The sequence below is a fragment of the Tarenaya hassleriana genome, unplaced genomic scaffold (genome assembly GCF_000463585.1).
Source record: "Tarenaya hassleriana unplaced genomic scaffold, ASM46358v1 Cleome6, whole genome shotgun sequence".
Lineage (NCBI taxonomy): Eukaryota > Viridiplantae > Streptophyta > Magnoliopsida > Brassicales > Cleomaceae > Tarenaya > Tarenaya hassleriana.
The window spans coordinates 4,248,632-4,274,209 of record NW_010968505.1 but is presented as its reverse complement, the minus strand read 5'-3'; the positions used below and the strand labels follow the sequence as shown (position 1 = coordinate 4,274,209).

At 33.8% G+C, this 25,578-nt stretch overlaps 5 protein-coding genes and 1 long non-coding RNA gene across 7 annotated transcripts; 3 read left to right on the top strand and 3 right to left on the bottom strand.

Moving 5' to 3' along the window:
• The first annotated feature begins 1,679 nt into the window (after positions 1-1,679).
• On the top strand, positions 1,680-3,152 carry LOC104799498 (fasciclin-like arabinogalactan protein 12). Its single transcript, XM_010522060.1, has 2 exons — positions 1,680-2,252; positions 2,765-3,152. The coding sequence occupies exons 1-2, from the start codon at positions 1,725-1,727 to the stop codon at positions 2,981-2,983; spliced, it is 747 nt and encodes a 248-aa protein (XP_010520362.1). The 5' UTR covers positions 1,680-1,724; the 3' UTR covers positions 2,984-3,152.
• A 663-nt stretch (positions 3,153-3,815) lies between these two features.
• On the bottom strand, positions 3,816-6,864 carry LOC104799497 (protein indeterminate-domain 9). 2 transcript variants are annotated; one of them, XM_010522059.2, is made up of 4 exons: positions 6,501-6,864; positions 5,873-6,272; positions 4,296-5,264; positions 3,816-4,153 (listed from the first exon to the last, which is right to left on the bottom strand). In XM_010522059.2, exons 1-3 carry the CDS (start codon positions 6,643-6,645, stop codon positions 4,316-4,318), a joined length of 1,494 nt encoding a protein of 497 aa, XP_010520361.1. In that variant the 5' UTR covers positions 6,646-6,864; the 3' UTR covers positions 3,816-4,153; positions 4,296-4,315. The 2 variants fall into 2 exon arrangements, with proteins under 2 accessions (XP_010520361.1, XP_010520360.1); XM_010522058.2 differs by having other exon boundaries at positions 4,313-5,264; positions 6,501-6,862.
• Positions 6,865-9,850: 2,986 nt separating this feature from the next.
• On the top strand, positions 9,851-10,660 carry LOC104799496. The gene is made up of 3 exons (XR_769586.1): positions 9,851-9,969; positions 10,111-10,227; positions 10,611-10,660. It is a non-coding gene; the product is annotated as an uncharacterized LOC104799496 (long non-coding RNA).
• Positions 10,661-12,325: 1,665 nt separating this feature from the next.
• LOC104799495 (syntaxin-72) lies at positions 12,326-14,765 on the bottom strand. Its single transcript, XM_010522056.1, has 9 exons — positions 14,478-14,765; positions 13,722-13,847; positions 13,471-13,630; positions 13,302-13,387; positions 13,116-13,184; positions 12,994-13,038; positions 12,848-12,910; positions 12,659-12,735; positions 12,326-12,567 (listed from the first exon to the last, which is right to left on the bottom strand). The coding sequence occupies exons 1-9, from the start codon at positions 14,631-14,633 to the stop codon at positions 12,555-12,557; spliced, it is 795 nt and encodes a 264-aa protein (XP_010520358.1). The 5' UTR covers positions 14,634-14,765; the 3' UTR covers positions 12,326-12,554.
• A 995-nt stretch (positions 14,766-15,760) lies between these two features.
• On the bottom strand, positions 15,761-16,935 carry LOC104799494. Its single transcript, XM_010522055.2, has one exon. The coding sequence runs from the start codon at positions 16,553-16,555 to the stop codon at positions 15,956-15,958; it is 600 nt and encodes a 199-aa protein (XP_010520357.1). The 5' UTR covers positions 16,556-16,935; the 3' UTR covers positions 15,761-15,955.
• Positions 16,936-18,998: 2,063 nt separating this feature from the next.
• Positions 18,999-23,321, top strand: LOC104799492 (MLO-like protein 3). Its single transcript, XM_010522054.1, has 15 exons — positions 18,999-19,178; positions 19,553-19,610; positions 19,853-20,013; positions 20,155-20,271; positions 20,655-20,715; positions 20,825-20,913; positions 21,056-21,130; positions 21,255-21,343; positions 21,461-21,510; positions 21,657-21,697; positions 21,871-22,044; positions 22,159-22,194; positions 22,370-22,437; positions 22,615-22,672; positions 22,884-23,321. The coding sequence occupies exons 1-15, from the start codon at positions 19,029-19,031 to the stop codon at positions 23,178-23,180; spliced, it is 1,524 nt and encodes a 507-aa protein (XP_010520356.1). The 5' UTR covers positions 18,999-19,028; the 3' UTR covers positions 23,181-23,321.
• The last annotated feature ends 2,257 nt before the right edge of the window (positions 23,322-25,578 follow it).

Sequence of the window (25,578 nt, the reverse complement as noted above, 5' to 3'; positions counted from 1 at the left end):
TATATGTATGTATATATATATTTAAATATACGAGTCTTTTATATATTTATACGTATATATATGTATAAATACATGTATATTTTGTATATATATATTTTATATATACATAACAAATATACATTATACATACATATATATATATAAATACATGTATATTTTGTGTATATATATTTTATATATACATAACAAATATATATTATACATACATATATATGAATTCGAATATATATATATATATATATTTCAATTGATTTTTCAATTAAAATCCAAATTTCCAAACCGATGTCCGTTGGAATTTTTTTTTAAATTTTCAAAAAAAATTTCAACCGGTATCCGTTGGAATTCGGTTGAAATTTTTTAAAAAAAAATTTCCAAAAAAAATTCCAACCGGCATCCGTTGGAATTCCGTTGGAATTGTTTTCTAACAAATATCCGTTGGAATTCCGTTAAAAATTTGCAACCGATTTTTCCAACGTTAATCCGTTGAAAATTTTCAACGGATATCCGTTGGAAATACCGTTGGAAATTTTCAACCCAATTTTTCAATTGAATACATTGAAAATTCCATTAAAAATTTCCAACGGGTGTTTCCAACGGATACCCGTTGGAAATTTTCAACAGAATTTTAACGGAAATCGTCGTTGAAACGTCGTTGAAAATCCGTTGAAAATTTTCCAACGGACAAATCCGTTGGAATTCGAGGATTTTTTTGAAGTGATTGAGAAGGAAAATAGTAAATTGTACTATTCAATCAAAGCATTTAGTTTCAATCTATATGTATAATGTAAATAATTTCAAGAGTAATCTGATCTAAAAAATTAAGAAATTCCGGTAACAAAAATATAAATAAAAATATATAAAATATGTTAGACAAGCTTTACAGACTGGCCGAAAATAGAGCCCACACCACACATCAAAATTCCTGGATTTTATTTTTTAAATCTTATTTTCAAAGCAAAGTTGCAAGTTGCTCTTTCCGTTATCATATCACTCTCCTTAGTTTCCCATCAAAGTATCTAAGGAATTACCAAATAATTCGCTTATTTTCTCGTTAATTTTTGCTATTACCAATTCATTATTATATTAATATTTTGTATGTCTATTCAAATTTGATTAGCAATTTTTTAGCATTTTTTTATTGTAAATTCTATACCCATTAAATTCTTGTTTTGAATTTAGTTCTGTTTGCTTTTATTTTTTTTTGTATAAAAAAATTGTTTATTTTGACTTGTTTTTATCATTTTTTATTTTAATTTGTTCATATTTTTACTTGAACTTTTCCATTTAAAATTTTGTTTTCATTTGATTTTGATACAGCTATATATCTCATTTGATTCACATTGATAATCCAGACTACCAAAATGAATAAAAACTTAATCTCAAATCTTGAGTGGTAACTTAATTTTCTTATTATTCATACAAATAAATCATTAGCCTAACCATAATATATTCCCCTATTAATCATCATCAGTCCAAAATCTATAAAGTGTATAATAAATAAGCAAATATTTTTACCCCAAGAAGGTGTGATGGAATTTTCGCAAAATCAAATCATTATTGATTGATAATATTATTAGATTTGGATTTAGATTGGAGTATTAATCATGAAAATTACGACCCCTTAACCAATCAAATTCCCCACACTCCAAACTCACGTATAAAACCCTAACGAAGAAAGAAAACACACTCAACCATCCTCATACATAGAATAGAATATCACGTCCATGGACATTTCTCCGGCCACCGTCCTCCTCCTCCTGGCCGCCGCCGCCGCCACATTCCCCGGAGCCCTAACCCAGCCGTCTCAGGCGATGGCTCCGGCGCCTCCTGGCCCCACAAACGTCACAAAGATACTAGAAAAAGCAGGGCAGTTCACAGTGTTCATACGCCTCCTGAAAGCCACCGGAGTGGCCAGCCAGCTGTACGGACAGCTGAACAACTCCGACAACGGGATAACGATCTTCGCCCCGAGCGACTCGGCCTTCTCGGCTCTGAAATCCGGAACGTTGAATTCCCTCACGGACGAGCAGCAGACGGAGCTGGTTCAGTTCCACGTCATACCAACGTTCATATCTTCTTCTAATTTCCAGACGGTGAGTAATCCTCTCCGGACTCAGGCCGGAGATTCCGCCGACGGGCATTTTCCGTTGAACGTCACGACCAACGGCAGTTCCGTAAATCTCACGTCCGGCCTCACCAACACCTCTGTCTCCGGCAATGTTTACAGCGATGCCCAGCTCGCGATTTACCAGGTTCTTTTTCTCTTTTTATTTTTATTTTTATTTTAAAAGTGGTGGTTGTTAATAAATTTTGAAAATATAAATTTTGAAACTCTGACATGTCGAATTCACAAGGATATGAAACCGAATAAATTGATATTATATATGGTTCCATTGTACATTGATCCATTAGACATGGTTAATGAATTCAAAAGATTTTCTAGATTTATAAAAATATTTTCGCAAAATGGGCTATAAGAATTTGCCTTGAGAAATCGTGGGGTCTAATTGTGACAAACACTAAATATATATATAAAAAAATGGCTTTTACTAATTTTAATTTTTATTCATAAAATAAATAAAAATTACTAAATATACCTACACAATATTTATCGTTTTTTTACGAAAATGTTAATTAGACTCATCATTAGAGCATAAAATCTATTAAAAAAAATTGATACATAATACGTCCAACTTAATTTAATATTAGTACATACGAATATCGAAAATAATCCAAAAGTTTCTAACTTTAAAAATCTGTACAGATCGACCAGGTTTTGCGGCCTCAGCAGGTATTTGATCCTCGTCCACCGGCTCCGTCGCCGGCTCCGTCGGTGGTCAAGTCGAAGAAGAAGAGCCACGCAAATAGCCCCGATGACGATTCTCCGGCCGATGCCTCGTTAGCTCCGCCTGTCGTCGGCCCTGTCCGTGAAACGTTGTCGTTTTGCTTCTTCATTGCTTCTCTTGTATGGTTCTATTTGTGAAAAAAAAAATTAAGAAATTGTTGGGTGTTTATAATCGCAATCATCGCGTGAGTGAGATTCCTTTCGTTTCTTAATTTTCGCTGTTTTTCTTTTCTGTGTTAAATCAGTTTGTGTTTTTCAAAGTTCGTTCTTGTCCGAAAGTTGTTTTTTTAAGGTTCTTGTTCGAAGATTTTATTGGCAATATTATATAATTATATTTTCTAATTATATCATATGAGACTGCCTGTATCAATGTATGATTATGTCTATGGGTTTATTATATTGTTGAATCTTAATTTTCAAGGAAAATTATGAGTTAGCTAGATATATATTGCTAAAGATATGGAAGCCACGTAAAATAAAATAAAATTTGAACGGTTTAATTTTATAAGATAACTCAATGTCATATATTATATAAATGTAACCAATTAGTTACCACTCTAATTTTTCTTTTCTTTTCAATCTCACTCGCTGCTAATAATTATAAATTAAATTATTTATAGAAAAACGCCTTGTAATTGATAGTACAACCGCAATTCTAATATGTGAGTGTATGTGACATTGATAGTTTATCTAAGTGTCGGTGTCCTTATCCCTTTTTTCAAACAACATAATAGATCTACCTTGCAACTACATATATATATATATATGTATACATATATGTATATTTAAAATATATATGAACACAAAAAATCCAAAAAGCTTGTGCAGTAGTATTCCGTTATATTTAATTAGTATATATGCCGCCACAATATATATATTTCTAATTGAATTTCGAATAAAAAACTAGCAAATATTTATATTATATACTAGAATCAAAGATTTAAAATCTACGTAGTTTAGTAAACTAGTATAAATGAAATTTAATTTTTCGATTACACGAATATTTAATTAATGCGGTAACACAACACACTGCTCCTCGGTCTTTCTTTTTCACAAAATTATTCCAAACAAGAGATTTTTCCTCCACACTAATTAGAAAGCGAGAAACATAAGGAAAGTACATACAATGCCATGCATGGCCAATGGTTTCCCCATGCATGCAGCGAGTGGACCCAAAATATTTTTTCATCTTCGTCAACCGAGTTGACCCGGTCTAGTGCATTGAGTTGACTCAGAAATTCTCTCCGAGCCTAACTTTTCCTTGCCCCCATCTTTTCGCTACACTTTCTCGTTTAGCCTCCTTCGTTTCTGCAATTACACGAAAGTTACAAACAAGATGCCCTTACGTGATCGCTGTATATGAGTAGCATTATAAAAACCTACTCTTCCGTATAATTGTCCGTACGAAAGTACTTTGGTTCCAACCATTTAGATTGTCGAAAAAACTCACATCGATATCCGCCATACCTTCTACTTCAACAACGTAGAGCCCATGTCTATGGCGGCTGAGCCGGCAGTGGCTGGACCAAAGCCAGGTTGGTTCTGTTTCAACATCAATGCCCCGTTTGACGGATACAAATGATGATGAAGACGGTGTTGTTGTTGTTGTTGTTCATGTCTTCCCACTCCAAGAAAGTCTCTTGTCAATCCTCCAGCTTCACCCACACTCGAAGAAGGCATTGAAGCTTTGTTCTTCATATTCGCCATTGAATCTTGATTATTCTCCGTAGTATCTGTTCGTTTCTTGATAGAATTCGTGTTTGGTTGCGTGTTGTTGAAGAGAGAAGAAGTCATTAGCCCGAAAGCAGCGGTTGTACCGTTTGAATTCGATCTTGTCGACCCCATTTGAGCCGCCTTCTGAAGCAAGGCGGTAGCCGACATGTAAGCTGCTTGTTGTTGAACGTTCTGGTTATTGTTGGTCGGCGTGAACAGAGAAGATAAAGACGGATCCGTCATCGGGTTCAAACTTCTACTTCCACTGCCACCACTTCCTTTCTTGATCTCATCTTCTTGATTCTTGGGCATCAGTCCCCTTTGTAAACTGCTGTTGGGATTGCTATTGAGCGGCCATTGATGAGAAGCAGACTGTCCTTGCAACTGCCATAGATTGTGAAGAGATTCGAACGTGCCACGAGGGGAGGAGGAAGACAACGCGAGAATGTTCATAGGCGGTGAGATCTGGTCGGGATGAAGACCAGCGCTGGCAGTGTAGTAGCTTTGTCCGAACAAGACATTGGTGTTTCCGTTGAGATTGAGGCCATGTCCAATGAGGGTAGGATCCAACTGGGAAGGAGTGGCGTTCGGTGGTTGATGTTGATGATTGATGTTGGTGGGAACCGACGGCGGAACCGAGGCGAACTTCGCGCTCTCCTCGGCCAAAGCGTCGCAAAAGGCTCTATGAGTGATGAAACTGTCCTTCCTGTGTTCAAATTACATTAATCAAAACAAGTACTGAATCAATCGTATACATGTGTGTATATATATACATTAATACACAATGTAAATGTACGTATACACATGCCCTTTATATATGAGTCGTCTTGAAAATTAAACCTATATATCACGACATGACCATCATGTTCTAATCATAGGGTAACCTTTGTTTTTGTGCCATCGTTATTCGTATTGTCCAGAAAGAGTCCAAGAGTAAACATTCGTGGTGCAAAAATACAAGCTACAAGCCAAGAATCTGCGTATTTAACATTACTACAAACGTCTTTTTCTGAATTTATTACAGATTCATTTGGAACTCAGTTCCTAGGTTTTCAGTTAAGGTTCTGAAGATGAATACTTGTAAAGCACTTGAGACAACGCGTACATGCAAATCGAGACACATCAAATACTATACTAAATTTGTGCATATATACACACACACACACACCATAACGCAAACAAAGACAAACCCACAAACAAACATATGTGCGTATGTATATGAACACACACACACACACACACATCTATATATATATATATATAGTTCGGCCAAAAGGTTCAGATACTCTTATATATATATATAGATGTATATACCTGGAGAAGAGGGTGCCGCAATCGCATCTATATTCTCTGGTTCCACAAATCTTGCTGTGAGCTTTCCAATCGGACATGACAGCATACTTCTTGGAACACTTTTCACACTTCCACTTCTTCTCTCCATGTTTTCTGCTGTAGTGTTTCTTGATTCCTGTAAGATCTCCGAGCGCTCGAGCAGGATCGTGGTGGACGCAGCTTTTCTCGGGGCATACGTACACTTTCTTCTTCACTTGGTCCTTGTTCGTCCTTTGCTTCAGCTTCCATGGCAAGTTGTGGCCTCTTCGGTGAAGCTGCAGGTTCTGGTCTCTCTGGAACCCTTTGTTGCAGATTTCGCAGACGAATCGGTTCGTCGCCATGAGGGATTTTGGGGATAGAGCGATGATTTCTGCATCTGGATCTGGTTTTGGTTCGAACAAAGACCAAGAAAAACAAACCCGTCAAGAAGGGAATATCGCATAAATGATCCAAGATTTGGAGAAAACTGTATGCTTAATTTGATCAAGAAGCAAAATTAAAAAAAAAAACATCAAGAAATCAAAGAAAAGATTCAAGATTTGGATTCTAGAGCATCACTTCAAACACATATATATCATCTACACACACATATATGTGTATGTATACATGCCTGGTGTTCCTGGGAGGTTTCTTCTCTTCTTGGATGGTTTTGCGGAGGTAGGGTTAGGGTTTTGGTTTGGATTTGGGTTGATGGGTTCTTGTTGATGAACGAAATTAGGGAATGGGAGATGGAGATGATCATCTGGCATCATCATGTTTGGTGTGGTTGACAGAGATTCGAGGTAAGAGGACAAAACAGGAACACAGACAGATATATAGAAACTAACTTAATTTGTCTTAGAAATCTCTACCAAAACAAGGTAAGAACTCGGAGTATAAGAAGACAGAGAGAGAGAGAGAGAGAGAGAGCATGTGGAGTGTTGATTATATAATTTCAGTAAAATTTCATCCTACAAAGGCCAAGAAACAGCAAGAGACATATTCAAGATTGGAATTTTTTTTAATTGGGGGTTGAAAAGAAGGGTTTTTTTTTTCCTCTCCAAGAAAGTTTAAAAAAAGGTTCGATTTTTTTTTTTGGGGGGTCGTTGATGTGAAAGAAAAAATTATAAACCTTTTTCATGAATTTTATTATATTTTTGTTCTGATAGCGAAATTTGTTCACTTTGCATAGAGTCTTGTAGGATAACACCAAAAAGAAAGCTGGCGAGAGAGGGAATCTCTCTCTCTCTCTCTCTCTCTCTCTCTCTCTCTCTCTCTCTCTCTCTGAGACGCGCACGACATGATATCTTAAAAAAGTCGGTCAGCGAGAGACTCGAACTGGACCACAGTCTATCCAACACCACATGCATCTATATGTATCGACATATATATATAGGAGATGTACGTCAATCTTTAAAACTAAGCGATGTTAATTTGTAAGTTAACACTATTGATCTATAAAATAAAGTTTTAATATGGAAAAAAACACACGAAATGTTACCAACCCTATTATGTGTATTTATGTATTTCTGATAGTTCTATTTAGTATATAGTTCGTTTATAGACCGTTTTGATTCGGTTTGATTTGATTCGGTTTAATTTGATTTGGTAATATTTTTTTTAACAAAAATCTGATTTTTTTCATGAACCAATGCATAAGATAATTAAATTCAGAATGGTATCATAGAAAAGGAATTGATCTCCAAGCTCTCGATTTCAACAATAAAACTTTATAGTTAAAAAAAATTGAATATTTCATAATATAAAGTTCAAAATATATCACAGGAAATAGTAACCATGGATCATAATGAAGATGCACCTTTTAAAAGTACTAATCAAAGCTAATCGAATAATCAATATTTAAGAGGCATCAATCAAATCCATGTCCTAAAATCGTATTTATTCACTCGCTAGTAACAGAATTAAAGAACCAAAAAAAAAACATAAAAATATGGCAACATTGTACATGTGTATGTACAGGACATTCCCAAGTGAGATCAAAAGCATATAAAAAGAAAGAAAGATTTAGAGAGAGAGAGTAAAAAGCCATGTAAAAAGGGCAAAGACGAGAAAAAGGAAGTTGCCTTTACAGCCAGCAATCAAACTTATAATGCGGTAAAAAAAAACCCATCATGTCATGGTTAATTAAGCCATAACTACATTTGAAGACATCAAATGTATCAATAATCATACATACATATATATAAAGGTAGGGGATACATGCATACGTACATATATATATATATATAGAATCACATCCTTGTTGATCTTATCATAATCTCAAAAAAAAAAAATTTCCATTAAATTTTCAGTTAGTAGATTAACTTGGAAAACAAATCTGCTTTCTGCTATATTATTTTCGATGTTATATAAATTATGGATTCATCATTGGTGGAATTAAATCCGATGTGTCTTCTAAAATTGAGATTAGCTAATTGAGAACACATCTCTTTCAATCATCTAATTTAAGTTCATACATCTAATTATGCTTGCTACCTCTCTTTAATGACATTGACGATAGAACCAATATATATATATATATATATATATATATATGTGTATTATGTGTATATAAATGTAGAGAGAGAGAGAGACCCGTGAGAGGGGTTCGGGAAATGGGTCCCCCACCGGGGGAAAAAAAGGAAATCTAATTATCAAATGCAAAAAGACAAGAAATGACTGCTGTCCTCTTCCGTAGTCTTCCATCTCTCCCTCCAGATCAAGAACGTTTCCCCTTTTTTTTCCCCTGAAATTTTGAGATTTATCAATCTTAGTTTTGTTATTCATGGTTTTGTGGTATCAAAATTCAGAAATGTTAATTTATATAATATATAGAGAAAAAGGAAAAGAGGGTAAAAAAAAGAAGAAAAAAGAGAGGATATATATATATATATAAATTTGTTCATGATTTTGTAGTATAACTATATATTTTTATAGTGTGAACTGATATTTTTTTTCTTCTAAATCCTGTCAATTTATAAGAAAAGTAAAATCAAAATGGGAGTGGGGATACATTTGAGTGACTCATATTCTTTGATATGTCTGTATATATGTTTTTTTTTTATTAAACACAATCTATAGTTTGTTACTTCGGGTGTATTTTTTTTGGCTAATTATTGGTGCTGGCGATAATGAAATGATATTCATTTTTAAAATTTGAACTTGAATTTGTTGGCTCTTGTATAAAAACAATTTATTTTTGTCATATGTAAAAGGGTGTGACACACCTGCATAAATAATTGATGTAATATGTTACCCTTTTTCTATACACATAATGTATACAATGTTTGAAAGCGAATAAAAGAACATAAAATTATTGGTGATTAGAGAATTTCTGAACACCAATTATTTTTTCCATTGAAGATAAGGAAGGGCATCTATTTTCCTCTTATATAATTTTCTTTTTTTTCTTTATTTATTTTCAAATTTTAAATATCTAACATCAAAGAGATTTGATACAACCAATCCAAAGCTATGAGCAACGCATACATACATACAACCCCATACAATATATATATATATGTGTGTGTGTGTGTGTGTGTTACTGTAGGATTCAGAAAGATGCCTTTTTTTGATTCCTGTCGTATGTCCTGAAATAATCAGTGTGAAGTTGTTTTCAATTTCATGTGCAATTTTTCCTTTTCATAACAAAGCCTAATGTATGTCTCCCACAAAAGTTATTCAATTGGTCTCATCCAATATATATGATTTTATTAAATATTCACTGATATATATTCGATATATTCTACCAAACTCTCGAATAAAACCAGTCATCATTTAAGCACAATTTTATTAAAACTATATTATTCTAATGGAATGTGACATTTTTTTTTTACTAAAATAGATATATATATTCTTTGCAGCGCCCGTTTTACTTTGAGTTTTACAGATGATTTGATATTTATCTATATATATGTGTATAGATAATCTATATATTTGTATCTATATGTAGAGAGAGAAATAGAGAGAGAGCGTCGGTGATTCAAGGACCAGTTTCTAAAATCTGTGTGCCCACAAAGTATGCCAATCGAATGCTGCCTTGTCATAGAATCAAACTAAGCACTCGTGATGATCCCGCCTCTGGTCAATGCTCTTCCAAGGTTTCCTGCCCTTAATTATATGGTGCTTTCAAGAAATAACAGTGGATATATATATATATATATATATCAATCCAATATTAAATTAGGAAATCTCTCTCTATATATATATTGATTTTGATTTATGGGTGTACATAATGACAGAAAAATACACCAGTAATTTCACGAGAAGGGTTGAATCAGCTGAGTTTCTTCATCTTTGTGCTGGCCGCTATGCAAATTGTATTTAGCCTTGCCACTATGGGCCTTGGTAGGGCTAAGGTAGTCACTCTCCTCATTGCTTCCCTTTTGTTTTTTTTATAATGAGGATGTTCACCGAGCTTTCCGCCCAACTACGGCCCAACTACATCTAACTTGAACAGTTGGCCCACCTTTCTACAATTAATGGCTCATTGCCTCCTTTTTCTCAAAATAACTCATGACATTACAAAACCAATATCCATATATATTTATATGTAAAATCAGCCGAATTATATATGATGGATAGAAGCTATAGATAATACCACACAATGTCCATATTTTGAAGTAGTCTGTTGAAGTGTTTTCTATTCATGACATATATATATATATGTATATATATATATATAAGTAGAATATTAAACCTAATATGGTACATCATTATATTGTATTTTTTTAAAATGTAGATGAGGAGATGGGAATCTTGGGAGAAGGAAACACAGACGGTGGAGTACCTTATAGAACTTCGAGTTATCTATATGTTTAAGCAGATCTAATAAACACACAGAATTGAGGCTTGTGTACGACTCATGTGACGGACCATAATAATATATTCCACAGAATCTAGCCGTTCTATTGACGTGTGCATAGTGTATATGCTATGTGCATGCGCATGCATAGTGTACGTATTTGTAAGGTATATATTCGTGACATCCAAATGGACACCATTTCAGTACTTCTACAACAAGTATACGTATATATATATATATATATGTATGTTCCACGGACATAAAAGAAGAGGATTAGGTCTCTGTCTCCTCTATTCTTTTATTATCCATATATATGTATATATAAGAACAAAACTTTTAATTCTAACAAACACATGTAAATACACACACACGCCCCCCCCATATATATATATATATATATATATATATATATATTATCTATATAATCGGAAACCAATTTTGGGAGGAAGCCCTTGGATCTTGTTGGTTAAGAGAACAAGATACTTCTCATTTGTTACTTTGTATTTGGTTGGTCCTCCTGCACGGTCTCTTTCAATTACTTCTTCAAAACCTATACATATATATACACACATACAGACATACACACACATGTAACATGAAAGTTTCGAACAAAGCCTTCCCTTTTCCTTACATGCACACACATGCGCGTGTAAGGTTGTATATACTGCAATATATATATATATATATATATATATATATATGGGTATTAAAAATCTAAATTCCATCACCAATGGGTAAATAAAAAACGAATCTCTGTATGCATGTGTCATGTGTGTGTGGTCCTTTCCTCTCACTTCTAATTTACATGACAACCAAAAACAGTTCTATTTCTATATCATTATAAACAGTCGTATATTCGTCGAAGTTAAAAATAATATGACAAAAGATATTTACGACGAGGCCATGCAATTCGAATAACTTCTTTGCCATTTATCATTGTGAATATTTCAGGTTTTATTCAATGTTGGCTTTCGTTATTTTTATATTCAATCTTTATATATATATATATATATATATATATATTAAATAATAATACCTATTAATTTTTATATCAAATCTCGTTGTTTCATATTCGTTTTAAAAAAAATATTTTTACTAAATTTATTTTTAATCCAGATTTTTTTTAACGATTAGTGATATATTTATTTGAATTTAATAGATTTGGTTTAATAAAAATCACATCAAGTTAAATATTAGACTACACACTATACTTAAATAATTTTTTTTCACCTAACTTAATACGTGAAGATAATTATAAAAAAAAATAATATATGATTTCAAAGGCATTATCGACCGGCGATGCAGAGACAGTACAAGTACAAATATAGAGATGGAGAGTGAGATGGGCACATGGCCATCTGTGTTACATCACTCTCCCTTCCAAACACTACTAGTCAAGTCTTTGCACCAATTCCTTGACATCAACTTACACGCATACCCACTTTCCACACGCATTACATATATCTATATATATGTATGTATAAAATGAAATCTATTTTCAATTAAAATCAATATCTTAACCCTATAATAAACCCATTTTATACATATTTACACAAACATCTCAATCATAATGGTTTCCTCTTTCAATTCTCTCCATCATTAGTTTCACAATCACCACACTTTATATATATATATATATATATATATATATATATTATAATTATAAACTAGTTTCCACTCGGAACACAATCACAGTCTTTACTTATCACAAAGTCACTTCTCAAATGAGTAGATGATTATTACCCATCAGACAAACAGTTTCCTCTTTCTTAGGTTTAAAAAAAAAACCAAGTTTTTTGCAAAATAAAAGTGTTTCCTGACACAAAGTTACCAGAATTTTTGCAACGGCCACAATGTTGTTCTTCTTGTAGCTGCTCTCTCTCATTTCATAGCACTGAAAATTAATTGGCCAAGAAACATATTAATAGAAAAACCCAAAAGCCCTTTTAACTCTCATGAGAATCTGAAGTAAACAAGAGGCTTACTTGTAGATGTAAGAGACGATTCCGAGGATCACACAGAGCAGAATTATGTCGAGACAGAAGTTACGACTGGACCTCATCTGAAGTATATGCAAATCCAAGCATATGTATATGTATATATACATGCCTGTTGTGAGATAACTAACATATTGGATCGTAAAAGTTTCAATCTTTGGTTCTTTTTAATTTTACCTTTGTAAGATTCTGCTTGAGTCTGACGTTGGTGTTCTTCAAATCCGAAGCTGCTTTATCCGCCTACAAGAACGACGAGAAAGCTATCGTTTGGCGTCGTCCTCTGCATTTTCTGTTAATCGATCGATAGAAGTGGGAAATGTCACCTTTGTTTCGATTTCGTCCATCAGCGGAATTTGCTTGTCGAGTTCCTGAAATCCAAAGATGTGAAGTCTTCGTCCATGGCTGAATGGATAAGAAACAGGGCAAGGTTGAGGAAGCAACAAACCTCGTTCATGTCATGGGCCAAATTCTTCAGTGCTTCCAAGCCTTCTGATATGACATCAAGACCCTCGTCCTACAGACACCAAGTTCACGGAGAACAAGAATCAATAAGCGAAACCAGCATCGATATGGCAACTCAAGTTCTTACAGATGGAAGAAAAGAAAGCAGATGATGTGGGATTTTACATGCCTGTTTCTTTTTCCTAATTTCATATTCTTGCCTAAACTGGTCGGATTCTTCAGTTTGCTGGAAGAAACCCTCGTTCATGTCTTCCTCTGATGGTCACCAGGGAAGAGATTATAATCAGGTAAAAGCTATAGTTTCAGGACAAGAGAAAAGAAATGGCTGGGACAAAAACCTGATAGGTCAAACTTGATTTTGTTAGGTGCTGAAGCTCCCCAGGCTCCATCTTGTTTGGCTGCATTTGCATTCCCATCTGGTATTTCTTGAATCCTATCGGCCAATGCAATAACCAAATCACAACGGGATTCTCGTTCCTCTTTCGAAAGCCCTTTGAACTGTGTACCAATAATTTCCACAAAAGTTTCAGTACTTTCCAGGCGCTAGTTCTTGAAAGGAAATTAAAATGTGAAAAAGATTCGTATGGACCTTCTTTGCAGCCAATTTCTGAAGCTTGACGATATCTTCCACTAAACGCGCCTTTGTCCTTCGGACCTCAGCGTTCATGGCCACTGCTGCAGCTCTATTGTTCTCCGTTGATGCCAACTCTGCTTTCTGCATACACCATTGATATGGATGTGAATTCAATCACATTGATTCGTTAAACCGATATGAATTCTCATGGAACTTTAAGTAAGCAAAACAGGAAAGTAGTTCTCAACTTATGATCAAATTCTATAATTTGCTTTCTTCAGTCCCCATCTTATGGAGTAAATACAACATTTTATCGAGCTTGTACAGAACAGTAGCACGCAGTTTCGGTTCTGGACAGCTATGGATATATGACTCAACATGTCTTTGTCAGTTTTTGAACTATGATCGTCAAGAAATCCATCCATAAACAGAAATATTTGCATAAATAAAGGAAACAAACGTGAATGAAAATCTCAATATGGTTTCATAGGTTAGCCCCTTCAATTACACATTTTAATATGTGAAAGATTATACATTGTCATCATCCAGACCAAATCAGCTTGAATCAGAAGTCACAGACGACAGAAAAATCATATAAGCAATTCCATTCAGAACCCACACTTTCCTGGAAAATATTTTCCTCATGAAACGAAACATTTCCCCGGCGAAAAAGCCGGAAACCAATTCAATTCAAACGAAGGATCGCTAAATTTCACGAAAAAGAAGAAGCAGATGGAAAGGAATCTAAAGTGATGAGAGAAGGATACGAACACGAAGAACGTCCTCGATGTCGGAATCAATGGAGGCGTAGAGGCGAGCGAAGGCATCGTCGCCGTAAGCGCCGAGCTCGCGCTGCTTGTCGACATCGTACTTCTCGTACCTTTTGCAGATCTCTTCGACCCTGAACACGATATCGATCACCGTCATACCTCCGTCGTCCTTCGCATTCTTCTTCGACCTCACCGATTCTTCCCTTTCTTCTTCATCCACAAACCCTCACCTTCTCTCTCTCCTCCATTTTTGGCCTCTCTCTCTCTCCCCCCAAACGTGGCGCGGAGCGTGAACGACGGACTTGAATTATATAATTACAGTTTCAAATATTTATTATATTTAATTCAGTTTTTTCACGAGGGCCTTTCTTTGGATTCATTAATTTCCTCATAATGGGCTAACCTCTTCAGCCCATATGTATACTTATGGGCCTATATACAAATACCTAAGCTTTGTTTGAGAAAAAAATATCAAGTTATTAAATTTTAAAAAAAGAATATTTTATCGCAATTTTTTTTAAAAAAAAACTTTATTGGATTCCTTCAGGTATTTGATATGTTATTATTTTTAATATAGTATTTTAGCCGTTATTTTATTTAGTGATGGTGAGAACCGATTAATAATTTAATAGTATGAAAATTCATGTACGTATATGAAAGAATTGTGAAAATGTTTTTGGTAACTTCATGCATATTTCTGTGATTTTTTTTTCTATTTGAAACCCCATGGTTTTGACTAATAACAAGAATTTTATAAAACTTATATATTAAACCTTAACTTCTTTCCACAAAAATCAAAACAAACCTTAATTTTGAAGTTCACATATTAAACACTTACATTTTGATGTGAACTTTTTCACGACATTTTAAAAGTTTAGATGTTGTTTCATAACTTGTTATTTGATAGATAATAGAAGTACTTGTTATTCTATTATTATTATTGATGGTTTGAAACAAATCAAACTAAAAAAAGATAAGGTTTGATGTGAGATTTGCAAAACTTTAGGGTTTAATATTGATTTTCAAAAATTTAGGGTTTGTTATGGTTTGAAGTGAAAAGATTAGGGCTCATAATATAATTTTCCCCCGTCAACTTCGTAATGCCAAAGAATTTTTTTTTTTTTCAACACAATCACTTGACATAAAGAACCCATCTTCATAAGCTTATTGTGCTCTACATCCGTTCCTCCTACATAAATATATACAAACCGACAAAAAAAAATGATCGGCGATGCATAATTCAATGTCGGTTTACTTGCTAAACCGAACCGGTTAGGTTATATCTACCCATTGCGTATGCTAGTTACTTTTGTAGCAGTGAATGAGATAGATATTAGATTCGAAAAAGACCCAATTGCCGAAAAGTAACATTTTTTTATTCAACATTTAGAGGTTTACGTGGACCGTCAAACAAAAAAAAAACAAAATCCATTCCAGAAGAAGAACCGGGGAAAACCGCCGATCACCAGATCGCGAAGATTACCGGGTCGGATCGGGGGCGTCGGACCCGGTTGTGTGGCGGTAGAGCTTACCGAAGACGTGAAGAGCGGTGACGAAGCCGATGAAGCAGAGGCTCATGACGAGGACGACGGTCGGCGAGATCTTCAGACCAGGAGCCTCGTCCGTGTAGAACCTCAGCATGTTGCTGGGCTCTGCTCCGGCGGATCCTCCGGACGACCCTCCTCCTCCTCCGCCACCGAGTCTCCGGCGACGCATGCCGGCGGTTGCGGCGGCGGATCCACGTGGCGCGGCGAGGCCGGGCCGAGCGCTGGAGGTCGAGGATTGGGACTGCGAAGAGCCTCTCGCCATTGTTGTACGGAAAATGGAAAGGGCAGGCGTATGCGAGGAGAGAGATATGGAGGTGGGCGGAAGGGCAGGGGTGTAAATAAAGTGAAAGTTAGGGGTATTTGGGTTAGAGGAGGCTAGTGATGAAAAGTGAAGATCACGGAAGAGTTCTAGGTTTCTAGTATCTATTTTTGTAGATAAGATCCAACGGCTCCTGTTTGACTTTTTTTCCACGCAATTATATTCCATTTTATAATATGTGTGTGTATATATATATCCATACTCTTTTATCATTACATAGATTTAAATTGATATTGTTAAATTGCCTTGGTGGGTAATGGATATATAGTTTTATATTTCAACACTAACTTAGCCAATGTGAGGAAAAATTGAAAAACTCTTGGATAAAAATGGAAAATACCACCCCAGCTCCGACCAATCTCGCGGCACGAAATTCAATGGAGACGGAGAGGAGAGCCATGCAAGGCTCGGAGACGCCGAGCGGTTCGGTCCTTGTGGTCACCACCGTCTCCGTCGCCGCAGCCGACGTAGCGAACTACGAACGCCGTCAAGACCACCAAGGAGGAAGCACCCAAGAACAAAACGACGCAGTATTGCTCAAAGAATTCTATCAAACCCTTCACCACTGCTGTATCCATCTCTTCGAAAACCCAGATCGTTAAATTTATTTTTTTATAAATAAATAAAAAAAAAACTTACAAAAGCACATATAGGATACACAAATTCTCAGATGTCTGTGTGCATGTATTTGACAGGTGTAAGTTTTGTGTCTGAACCAGAGGGCTGAATTCAGTGGGACGATACCACGGGTGAAATCGAATCAAAATAAATTTTACGTACAAATACATAATTAAATGAAATTGTTTAAAGTTAGATTATAAGAATAAAAACATCACAAATATTCATAACGAGGACTTGTTCTAATTATATAAACGACATTTCATCTTTTGGAGCCGAACAAAATTTTATTCTGATATGGCTAGGTTCTAGGGTTTGTTTATCATTACTATATAGATTAATAATATATCAGATAAATAATTATGTATTTTTTTAGATAGAACACGAATGTTCTGAATGATATTATACTTCAAAATCTTGAATATTCGGATTAATTCTCGTTCATATCCCTAGATCAACGCATAAAACGATAAAAAATTGGTATAAAGAATTGATCCATTTCGCACATAACATATTAAACCGTCTATACCATTTATTCTAAAAATTCTATGTATTTAACATTCGCTTTCGGTCGGAAATCTCAGGGTCAACATTTTCAAAAATTAAATACACATAAAGAAAAGGCCAAAAAAAAAAAAAATAAACCAAAAAAAAAAAAAAAAAAAAACAACAACAATCGATCATACCTAGAGAAGGCTTGTCTGGTCTTCCGCGAGAAAAGGATGACCAAAGACTGTCTCATAATTTTTCTTTTTCAAAAACAAATAAACAATTAATATTTGCGAAAAATAGTTTTCGAGTATTAAGTCTAAAGAAATTGACCTAAACATTTACTTTTATTATGAATAATAAAAAATACGTGGTCTATGCTTTATCTTTAAAGGAGACAACGGTGGTCCGTGGTTGTTTAATGCAACACTGACTACACAAAGGTAGTTTGGTCAGTTAACATAATCATCACTGAGATCATACACAAACACTAGGGGTCTCAATTGGGTTGACCCGGTCCGAAATCCAACCCTAGAAGTTTCGGACTCCAATCGAACAGGACCGATCCGTCCAATTCCTTTATAATTTTATTTTTCCTTTATTTTTTAATTATTTTTTTAGAAAAAAATATCGGATTTTCACACCGATCCGACTCAGTCCAACCTGATTTTTTTCAGACAAAAAAATTAGATTTGAAATCCGATATTTTTTGGGTGGGTTTGGACCGAAATTCGAATCTCGGGTCTAATTACCAAAAAAATACTAACTCTAGTTGGAAAATAAAAATACTCAAACCCATTTCAAAATTGACAAACAACAGAGATGAAGACCATATAATTTGCTTATATATATTTTAAATTTACTCTTAAATAAGAAATATAATATATTATTTACACTAGTATATTAAATTCTCTCCTAATATTTAATATTAATTTCGTCTTCTTTATTTTCCAAATTTTGCAGGGGGGGATATATGGTTGGACATCAAATTAATGCATAATTATTGTTTAGAAGAAAGAAAGTCATTATATGAGGGATCATGAAAATCCAATCCTACAAGATTAGATGGACCAGTCTCTCATACATTATTACGATATCATGAAAGTCCGTGCCTATTAAAATAACAAAAAAAAAAACATATAGACGGACCAATGAATCATTATAGATTCGTCACACATATTAAATATACAGACTCATATATCATTGCAATTTTTTTATGAAGATATTTAAACCCTAAACCTGTCACTCAAATACGTATACCTTGACCATATATGTATATATGCAGACATTATACTATATTATAAAAAAAATTTGTAGAGTACGTATTATTCCTACAGAAAATATATATTAAAAAAATACTAATATATAATAAGTGGACGAAGTCAGCACGGGCGTATAAGAAAAACCTTCCCCACTCCCCAGCAGTCTTGGAAGTAAATGACACATTAAAGTCTTGAAAGGGTTTGACAAATTCTTTGTTCTGTTCTTTTCAACTATTCATTGGTATATTGCCTTTAATCTATATATACAAATATATACACATGTCCGAAACCATAGATTCGCCGGAAGACTCAAGGATATGGCGATCAACGAAGGGGGATTCAAATCGACGACGGTGGGGGCTGCTCGTTCTCTTCAAGAGACTCCCACTTGGGCTCTAGCCACTGTTATCTTGGTCTTCGTCGCCGTCTCTATTCTACTCGAGCATCTCATCCATCTTCTTTCCATTGTAAGCCATACATATATACATACATACATACATTTTTTTTTTATAAACAGGATGGTTCCCCGAACCTTCGGCCCGACTACATCCACCCTAGACTCGGGACCATCCCTTGTTTGAAGCTACATACATACATACATACATACATACATGCATACATACATACATACATATATATATATACATACACACACATACGTACGTACATAAGCTTGAAAGAATCGATTCCGGTGTTCTATTCAAAAAGATCGAAGGACTAGACAACCAACTCAAAATGCTAGATGATGATGTGTAAAAGTTATACATATATATATATATACAGGATCCAATATCATCATGGGATCTTATAATATATATCGTGTGGGATCTTGTGCATGCAGGGACTTAGGAAACATAGGAAAACATCCTTGCTTGAATCTACAGAAAAACTCAAATCAGGTTGGACTTCTCTTTCCTTTTTGTCTTTCCTCTAATTAGGCATTGTTCAAGAATGATAAACCATATATATACATATATACATATATATATATATATATATATGTATATATGTATATATCATGAAATTTGAAGCCATTTAAACCTTCGGTGAGATTCCAGCGATATGGCCATTTTACTTTTTCAAATTGTGGTTATTTTGTGAAAACGATGATGTTATGTATCTGACATGTTCGAATGGACAGTGTTAATGGTGTTAGGGTTCATGTCGCTGATATTAACGGTGATTCAAGGACCAGTTTCTAAAATCTGTGTGCCCACAAAGTATGCCAATCGAATGCTGCCTTGTCATAGAATCAAACTAAGCACTCGTGATGATCCCGCCTCTGGTCAATGCTCTTCCAAGGTTTCCTGCCCTTAATTATATGGTGCTTTCAAGAAATAACAGTGGATATATATATATATATATATATCAATCCAATATTAAATTAGGAAATCTCTCTCTATATATATATTGATTTTGATTTATGGGTGTACATAATGACAGAAAAATACACCAGTAATTTCACGAGAAGGGTTGAATCAGCTGAGTTTCTTCATCTTTGTGCTGGCCGCTATGCAAATTGTATTTAGCCTTGCCACTATGGGCCTTGGTAGGGCTAAGGTAGTCACTCTCCTCATTGCTTCCCTTTTGTTTTTTTTATAATGAGGATGTTCACCGAGCTTTCCGCCCAACTACGGCCCAACTACATCTAACTTGAACAGTTGGCCCACCTTTCTACAATTAATGGCTCATTGCCTCCTTTTTCTCAAAATAACTCATGACATTACAAAACCAATATCCATATATATTTATATGTAAAATCAGCCGAATTATATATGATGGATAGAAGCTATAGATAATACCACACAATGTCCATATTTTGAAGTAGTCTGTTGAAGTGTTTTCTATTCATGACATATATATATATATGTATATATATATATATAAGTAGAATATTAAACCTAATATGGTACATCATTATATTGTATTTTTTTAAAATGTAGATGAGGAGATGGGAATCTTGGGAGAAGGAAACACAGACGGTGGAGTACCTGGCAGCAAACGGTGAGATTTTTGTCTCGGTTAAAGCGAAACGGCAAGTATTCCGTTTCACAATGTTAAGGACGGCACGCGTGCCGTATTCTGAATGTTTTCGTCTGTCGTTTGGTTTTAGATCCCAATAGATTTAGAATTACAAGACAAACAACCTTTGCTCGTCGCCACCTCAGTTCTTGCACTCAAACATCATTCCAACTTTGGATCGTAAGTTCATCTCTTTTTTTTTTATCTTTATTATATAATATATACATATATATATATATATTTGAATTATTATTAAGTAAAAACAATGACTATATTTGGGTAATATGTACACTAACTGATTAATTAAGGTTTATCCGCTTAGAAATGTTTCTTAAGGCAATTCTTCCACTCCGTGGCCAAAGTTGACTATCTCACTCTCCGACACGGCTTCATCTCTGTTAGTATTATATATTCTCTCTCTCTCTCTCTCTCTCTCTCTCTATATATATATATATATATATTTCTTTTAAATTTAATTACTTATTATAGATTTGACGCTATAAAAATCTAAATAAATGCAGGCTCACCTATCGTCCAACAACGCATTCAACTTCCAAAAGTATATACAAAGATCGTTGGACGACGATTTCAAAGCTGTTGTTGGAATCACGTAATTGAAAATGCATTACACTATATATATATATATATATATATATATGTGCATAATCATAAATATTTTATGTCTATAATTGTATCTAACTATATATTTATTTGCGATTTGTTTTAGTCCTCTTATGTGGCTAACAGTGGTCGTCTTCATGCTCCTCGACGTTCATGGTAACTTTATCCGAATCAAACTCCTTTTACAAATATATGCCTTATATTTATTGTACATGCATGCATATAAATACACACACATAAGTTAATATGTTTAGTGTCCACGTCATCACATTTTTCTAAAATGAATTAATGACGTGTCACAGGTTGGCAAATATACCTTTGGATGTCATTTGTACCACTGATTGTAAGTATGTATGTATATATATATATATTCTCTAATCTCTATCATAATAAATTACCATTAAATTGTTCTTTATCAAGACGTCATCCATTTTATAAATAAATGCATATTTACTTATATTTATAGGATATTATACATATATAGATTTTATTAATTAATTAATGGGGTATGTGTAGATAGTTTTGGTTGTGGGGACGAAATTGGAAGTGATCGTGGCGAAGATGGCGCTTCAGATCAAAGAGCAAAGCCATGTGATAAAAGGAAGTCCTCTCGTTGAGCCAAACGACACGCATTTCTGGTTCCGTCATCCCCGTTTCGTCTTAACCCTCCTGCACTACACGCTGTTTTTAGTATGCGCTTTTTTACTCAACTGTTTCCGAAATTTATTCGATTTATTTTCCAATAAATAAATAAAATTCCGACACAAATTTGAGTGAAGTTGTTTTTCTTGTTGTTTGATTCAGAACACGTTCGAGATGTCATTTTTTCTATGGGTCACTGTAAGTATCCTTTCAATTATTTGCCTCGAGTTTTCATTATTTGATTTCAACAAAAATATGTAGAAAAGAGACACATCTAATAAAGCAAGATATTATCCGTATTTTATTTTCTTATTTTATATATATATATATATATATATATAACATTTTTCTTGGAATACTCTTGAAATTTCAGTGGCAATTCGGGTTAAAGTCTTGTTACCATGAACACACCGAGTTCATCGTCACCCGAGTCGTGTTAGCGTAAGCTATATATATATATATTAATAACCATCACATCACACGATATCTTTTTTTATTTTAATTATTGCGCGTATACGCTTTCTCTGCGCAACATTATATTGTTATGTTGGTTTAATAATAGTAATATATATTTCAATTTAGCAATGACATGATTCTTGATTCTTGATGACATTACAGGGTGACTGTCCAGGTCTTGTGCAGCTACATTACGTTAATTATGGCAGGGGATATTTTGGTGGGTTCCATTGGTTAAACGGATAAAATAATTCGGATACCATAACAACAACAACAAAAAAACGAAAATCCATAATATTATTATACAAATAACTTCAACCATGAATATTATTGGCAATGTAAATTAGCTAGTAAATAGGATAATGATTAAAAAAAACAAAGAAAGAAATGGGATTTCATTTCACGCATGTGTTTGGTGGATGATTAATTAGATGGGGTCAAGCTACAAGAGCGCAATCTTGGAAGAACAAATAGCAAGGGCATTGAGGCAATGGCATGACCGAGTCAGAGACAAGAGGAAGGATCAGAAGAAACACAACAAGTTGGATGTTGATAACAGCAACAACAACAACAGCAGCAGCAGCAGCAACAATATCGACAGTAATAAGCAGCCTGGTCGGTCCAAACAAGACCGTGAAGGGGGTGAAATTGTTGAAGAGGAGGCTGGTGAAATGGTTGATGATGGTGACATAGAGCTCGGCTCTTCAATAAACCACCCATCGAATTGATCCATAATTCTAAATCTTGTTTAGGAGTGTATATATATATAGAGAGAGAGCATGTTTGTTACTCACACTACTGTGATATTCATATGATACGCTCATAGAAGTTTGGATCGAGATATTATTATAATTTCCATTTGGTTTAAATTTTTATTCTATTTAAAGTTGTATTTATATATATATATAATTAGGAATTGCGCAAAAAAGAAACAAGATGACTTATTTAATTTTGTATGATCAATAATAACAACGATTAATTTATAACTTATAAAAAATATTGTGTTTTGTAAATAAATATACCAAAAAATGTCACGCTGTGTAATTTCACGGTTTGGCTAATATTTTATATAAACTATATAATAATAATAATAATAATAATAATAATTCGTCTAAATTAATTGTGTTTGTGGTGTAATTAGGGGTGTCAATCGGCCCGGGCCGGCCCGATCCGGTCCGAGCCTACACTTGGTCCGAAAGGTTTCGGCCTCAATTCGATTTTTTCGGGCCTATATAATTAAACCTGAAACTCGATCCTATATATAACGTGTTCGGGTCGGATCGAGCCACATAAATTCATTTGTAAATCTTCTTTCTTTTTTTCTTTTTTAAAAAAAAAATATCAGATTTTCGGACCGGTCCGATTTAAGCCCGAAATCCGATTCAAGTCCGATCCGAAAACTCGATTTTTTTGGACCGAAAAACTTATACCCGAAACTCCTAATTTTCGGGTTAGGTCGAGCCGCGTTTCGGGCCTCGGATCTAAATTGACATCCTAAGTAGGTGTAGTAGAAGATATTCCATTAGAGAAAAAGTTGAACAATACTCTACACCAAAACCGTACGTTACAATTTGGCAAAAGCTTTCGATCTCATGGGATACCGTTTGTCTCTTCATCGATTCCTTTTTTTTTATTGTTATTATCATTGGACCCATTTTATTATAAAGTTGAGATAATAATTAATTTAACGGAATTTGTTTCGGATTAGCTAGTAAAATAATTCGTGATCAAAATTAACACGTTCGATCTCCCCCATAAAAGCATATCACTTTATTCACTAATCAAATAACCAAACAAACTTATTATAGCCTTATCCCATGCTTAAAAAGCTTGACACGCTAATTAATCCGAATCCGATCCATCATGCATTATTTGATCCAAGTTATACAACTAATCTTATATAATCATCAATTATATATATATATAAGAATCAAATCATATTATTCGCTGACATTCTCATAAAATGTTATTTTTACAAAAGAATTACAATTTTGGATATTATTGATTTTGCTTAACTTAATATCAAAAATTTGCAAAATAATTTTTTATGGCGTTCGTCGAACTTATGTTTGTTGGGTTGCGAAAGTTTGCAAACATTGATTTTTTTTTGTTAATTTTGATAGAGAAACATTGATGATGATGTGTCGTCGTGTTTGATCTATTTACCATAACTAATTTAAATTAATCCTTCAACCAAAAAAAAAATTAAATTAATCCCATGGAGAACCATGATAGGTTTATTAGAGAATCTTTAGACGAACGACACAGACAAAAGCTTTAATAAAGTCACTGCGTTGCTTTGTCGTTTTCTCGCGACAACATTTTTTGGAACGACGTGTCGTAATTATCTACCTTTTGTCTTTTTTTCCCCTTTTATATTTATTTTCTTTCCTAATGAAAAAAAAAATCGAAAACCGTTGGAATCTCTGTTTCAGTATAGAATTATATATAAAAACAAATTTTATTTTCTGCATGCAGTTATTTTACTATAATTTAGTGGAGAAGTTAGAATTTCAAGGGATTTACAAAACCATATTTTCTCAAATAAAATCTACATAATTATCAATATTTGATCATTACATAACTTAAAATTTAACATCCAATGTAAAAAACATGCACAAATATTTAGAAACATGACGTTTAAATCAATAAGAAAATATCACCATTTCCTTAGTTGTTTTTGTTTTGGAAAAACTGACAAACCTATGAATTTTGTAGGAAATTGTTAATTGAAGGGGTAATCGCATAAAAATATCCGAATTTTTACAAAAATCCTAAATAAATATCCGAATTATAAAATTATCATATAAATACGTGAACTTTTCAAAACTCCCACATAAATACCCAAATTTTTAAATTTTTTTCAAATCAAACAAACGCAACTGTTGACTCAGCAAAAAAAACTGTTGACTCAGCAAAAAACTACTGACTCAACATTTAAAAATATTATTAAATATCCAAATATTCATCTACATGTATTTAAATTAATATATACATATAAATTTACATATATATACAAATATATATATATATATATTAAAATAAAATTATTTATAATTAATAAAACACATATACACATAACTACAATATATATATATATATATATCATTACTAATGCATATATAT

What these genes read in the sequence shown, in the direction of transcription:
- LOC104799498 (XM_010522060.1), top strand. Translation starts at nt 1,725, where the DNA reads ATGGACATTTCTCCGGCCACCGTCCTCCTCCTCCTGGCCGCCGCCGCC. An exon ending in CCCAGCTCGCGATTTACCAG is followed by an intron (nt 2,253 to 2,764) that starts GTTCTTTTTCTC and finishes AAATCTGTACAG; the next exon opens with ATCGACCAGGTTTTGCGGCC.
- LOC104799497 (XM_010522059.2), bottom strand. Translation starts at nt 6,645, where the DNA reads ATGATGATGCCAGATGATCATCTCCATCTCCCATTCCCTAATTTCGTT. An exon ending in AAACCTCCCAGGAACACCAG is followed by an intron (nt 6,273 to 6,500) that starts GCATGTATACAT and finishes AACCAAAACCAG; the next exon opens with ATCCAGATGCAGAAATCATC. An exon ending in TGCGGCACCCTCTTCTCCAG is followed by an intron (nt 5,265 to 5,872) that starts GTATATACATCT and finishes ATTTGAACACAG; the next exon opens with GAAGGACAGTTTCATCACTC.
- LOC104799495 (XM_010522056.1), bottom strand. Translation starts at nt 14,633, where the DNA reads ATGACGGTGATCGATATCGTGTTCAGGGTCGAAGAGATCTGCAAAAGG. An exon ending in AGAAATTGGCTGCAAAGAAG is followed by an intron (nt 13,631 to 13,721) that starts GTCCATACGAAT and finishes ATTGGTACACAG; the next exon opens with TTCAAAGGGCTTTCGAAAGA. An exon ending in AATCAAGTTTGACCTATCAG is followed by an intron (nt 13,388 to 13,470) that starts GTTTTTGTCCCA and finishes GGTGACCATCAG; the next exon opens with AGGAAGACATGAACGAGGGT.
- LOC104799494 (XM_010522055.2), bottom strand. Translation starts at nt 16,555, where the DNA reads ATGATAAAAGAGTATGGATATATATATACACACACATATTATAAAATG.
- LOC104799492 (XM_010522054.1), top strand. Translation starts at nt 19,029, where the DNA reads ATGGCGATCAACGAAGGGGGATTCAAATCGACGACGGTGGGGGCTGCT. An exon ending in TGGGCCTTGGTAGGGCTAAG is followed by an intron (nt 20,272 to 20,654) that starts GTAGTCACTCTC and finishes TTTAAAATGTAG; the next exon opens with ATGAGGAGATGGGAATCTTG. An exon ending in AAAGCTGTTGTTGGAATCAC is followed by an intron (nt 21,344 to 21,460) that starts GTAATTGAAAAT and finishes GATTTGTTTTAG; the next exon opens with TCCTCTTATGTGGCTAACAG.